At 51.0% G+C, this 2,938-nt stretch overlaps 1 protein-coding gene across 1 annotated transcript; it reads right to left on the bottom strand.

Annotated features, from left to right (window-relative positions):
- Positions 1-2,127: 2,127 nt before the first annotated feature.
- LOC123725657 (uncharacterized histidine-rich protein DDB_G0274557-like) lies at positions 2,128-2,712 on the bottom strand. Its single transcript, XM_045692135.1, has one exon. The coding sequence runs from the start codon at positions 2,710-2,712 to the stop codon at positions 2,128-2,130; it is 585 nt and encodes a 194-aa protein (XP_045548091.1).
- Positions 2,713-2,938: the final 226 nt, after the last annotated feature.

Below are 2,938 nucleotides of genomic sequence, written 5' to 3'. Positions count from 1 at the left end.
GAGAGGAGGAGAGAGAGGAGAGGAGAGGAGAGGAAGAGAGGAGGAGAGAGGAGAGGAGGAGGAGGAGAGGAGGAGAGGAGAGAGAGGAGGAGAGGAGGAGAGGAGGAGAGGAGGAGAGAGGAGGAGGAGGAGGAGAGAGGAGGAGGAGGAGAGGAGGAGAGGAGGAGGAGAGAGGAGAGAGGAGAGGAGGAGGAGGAGAGGAGGGGAGAGGAGGAGGAGAGAGGAGAGGAGGAGATGAGGAGAGAAGAGGAGAGAGGAGGAGAGGAGGAGAGAGGAGAGAGGGGAGAGGAGGAGAGGAGGAGAGGAGGAGAGAGGAGAGAGGGGAGAGGGAGAGAGGAGAGGAGAGAGGAGAGGAGGAGGAGGAGAGGAGGAGAGAGGAGAGGAGGAGGAGAGGAGGGGAGAGGAGAGGAGGAGGAGAGAGGAGAGGAGGAGGAGAGGAGGGGAGAGGAGGAGGAGAGGAGGGGAGAGGAGGAGGAGAGAGGAGAGGAGGAGGAGAGAGGAGAGGAGAGGGGGAGAGAGTAGAGGAGGAGGTGGAGAGGAGGTGGAGAGGAGGTGGAGAGGAGGAGAAAGGAGGAGGAGGGGAGTTCTGATCAGTTGTTTTTGCCAGACACCTGTGACATCATGCATACGTCTATACATCCTGAACTCAGTTGTGACCCACGTACTAAGTAAACTTTCAGTGTACAGTACAGGCCTACATGAAGCATATCTATTACTATACGTAAGCCTGTGTGTTGGACATTTGTGTTTAATTTGTTGGCGGAGGGAAGGGGACTCAGCCTGGCTGAGATGGGAGAAGGCTGTCATCGCTGTGTGAGGATTGGTCTGCCCCGTTCAGCACCCTCGCCTCCCTAATGGCTTCCAGTCGCTCATAAAGACAGGGGAAAAACACTGAGCCATGGGAAACCGTGACAGAGGAGCAGCTTTAAACCCCCTCAGATGGCCTGTGTGTGTTTGTGCTAGCGTGCCTTCAGAATGACAGACATTACGGACAGACTACCACGTCACCAAAAAGATGCGGAAAACATCCGGAGAGAGAGAGAAAGAGAGAGAGAGAGGCCCTTTCTATTTGCACTGGGTAAAAGTGGAGTCCCTTCATGCAAGCTTATGAGGACAGTATAGATGCAGGCATCACACCTTGGTCATCTGAACTCTGCACTGATGCACCTCTCATCACACACCATCTCAGCTTCATTAAGACCTGATGTATCAAACACCATCTCAGCTTCATTAAGACCTGATGTATCACACACCATCTCAGCTTCATTAAGACCTGATGTATCACACACCATCTCAGCTTCATTAAGACCTGATTTATCACACCATCTCAGCTTCATTAAGACGTGATGTATCACACACCATCTCAGCTTCATTAAGACCTGATGTATCACACCATCTCAGCTTCATTAAGACCTGATGTATCACACACCATCTCAGCTTCATTAAGACCTGATGTATCACACACCATCTCAGCTTCATTAAGACCTGATGTATCCCACCATCTCAGCTTCATTAAGACCTGATGTATCACACCATCTCAGCTTCATTAAGACCTGATGTATCACACACCATCTCAGCTTCATTAAGACCTGATGTATCACACACCATCTCAGCTTCATTAAGACCTGATGTATCACACCATCTCAGCTTCATTAAGACCTGATGTATCAAACACCATCTCAGCTTCATTAAAACCTGATGTATCACACACCATCTCAGCTTCATTAAGACGTGATGTCCTCCAGGCCTAATCAGCTTCATTAAGACGTTATGTCCTCCAGGCCTAATCAGCTTCATTAAGACCTGATGTCCTCCAGGACTAATCAGCTTCATTAAAACCTGATGTCCTCCAGGCCTAATCAGCTTCATTAAGACCTGATGTCCTCCAGGCCTAATCAGCTTCATTAAGACCTGATGTCCTCCAGGCCTAATCAGCTTCATTAAAACCTGATGTCCTCCAGGCCTAATCAGCCCCAGCAGCAGATGGATCTGAAGTAGAAGAGTTGAGAGTAATTGCTGTCTGAATCTGCGGTTGAGGAGAGGAAAGGGGGCCAATGGCCTGTACTTCTCTCCTACAGGCTTCCATTATACTGACCTGAACACCTTTTGAAGGAAACTTTTTCCTCTTCAATGACACATGGTATGGCGTTGGTGTGGAGGGTTGGTTGTATGGCGGTGGTGTGGAGGGTTGGTTGTATGGCGGTGGTGTGGAGGGTTGGTTGTATGGCGGTGGTGTGGAGGGTTGGTTGTATGGCGGTGGTGTGGAGGGTTGGTTGTATGGCGGTGGTGTGGAGGGTTGGTTGTATGGAGGTGGTGTGGAGGGTTGGTTGTATGGCGGTGGTGTGGAGGGTTGGTTGTATGGCGGTGGTGTGGAGGGTTGGTTGTATGGCGGTGGTGTGGAGGGTTGGTTGTATGGAGGTGGTGTGGAGGGTTGGTTGTATGGAGGTGGTGTGGAGGGTTGGTTGTATGGCGGTGGTGTGGAGGGTTGGTTGTATGGCGGTGGTGTGGAGGGTTGGTTGTGTGGAGGTGGTGTGGAGGGTTGGTTGTATGGAGGTGGTGTGGAGGGTTGGTTGTATGGAGGTGGTGTGGAGGGTTGGTTGTATGGAGGTTGTATGGAGGTTGTATGGAGGGGGTGTGGAGGGTTGGTTGTGTGGAGGTTGTATGGAGGTTGTATGGAGGTGGTGTGAGTGAGCTGATCCCGCTCATCAACATTTTTCCTCCGTCAGCACAAATCATCCCTCCGTTTTCCTGTTAGTGGGAAATAACCTACCTACCTCCATGTGGTCCATGTGAAAATACCGTTCTGTATGGTGGCTGGAGTTGGTACCCCTTAACTTCCTTTACCATTGACCTCCACCATGCATATGCTTCCCCTTTTCTCAGACAGACAGACAGACAGACAGACAGACAGACAGACAGACAGACAGACAGACAGACA

Source organism: Salmo salar, chromosome ssa12 (assembly GCF_905237065.1).
Source record: "Salmo salar chromosome ssa12, Ssal_v3.1, whole genome shotgun sequence".
Classification (NCBI taxonomy): Eukaryota; Metazoa; Chordata; class Actinopteri; order Salmoniformes; family Salmonidae; genus Salmo; species Salmo salar.
This window is presented reverse-complemented; position numbering and strand designations above follow the sequence as displayed.

Bases quoted from the DNA above. Each gene is read 5' to 3' on its own strand.
- LOC123725657 (XM_045692135.1), bottom strand. From the start codon at position 2,712: ATGTTGATGAGCGGGATCAGCTCACTCACACCACCTCCATACAACCTC.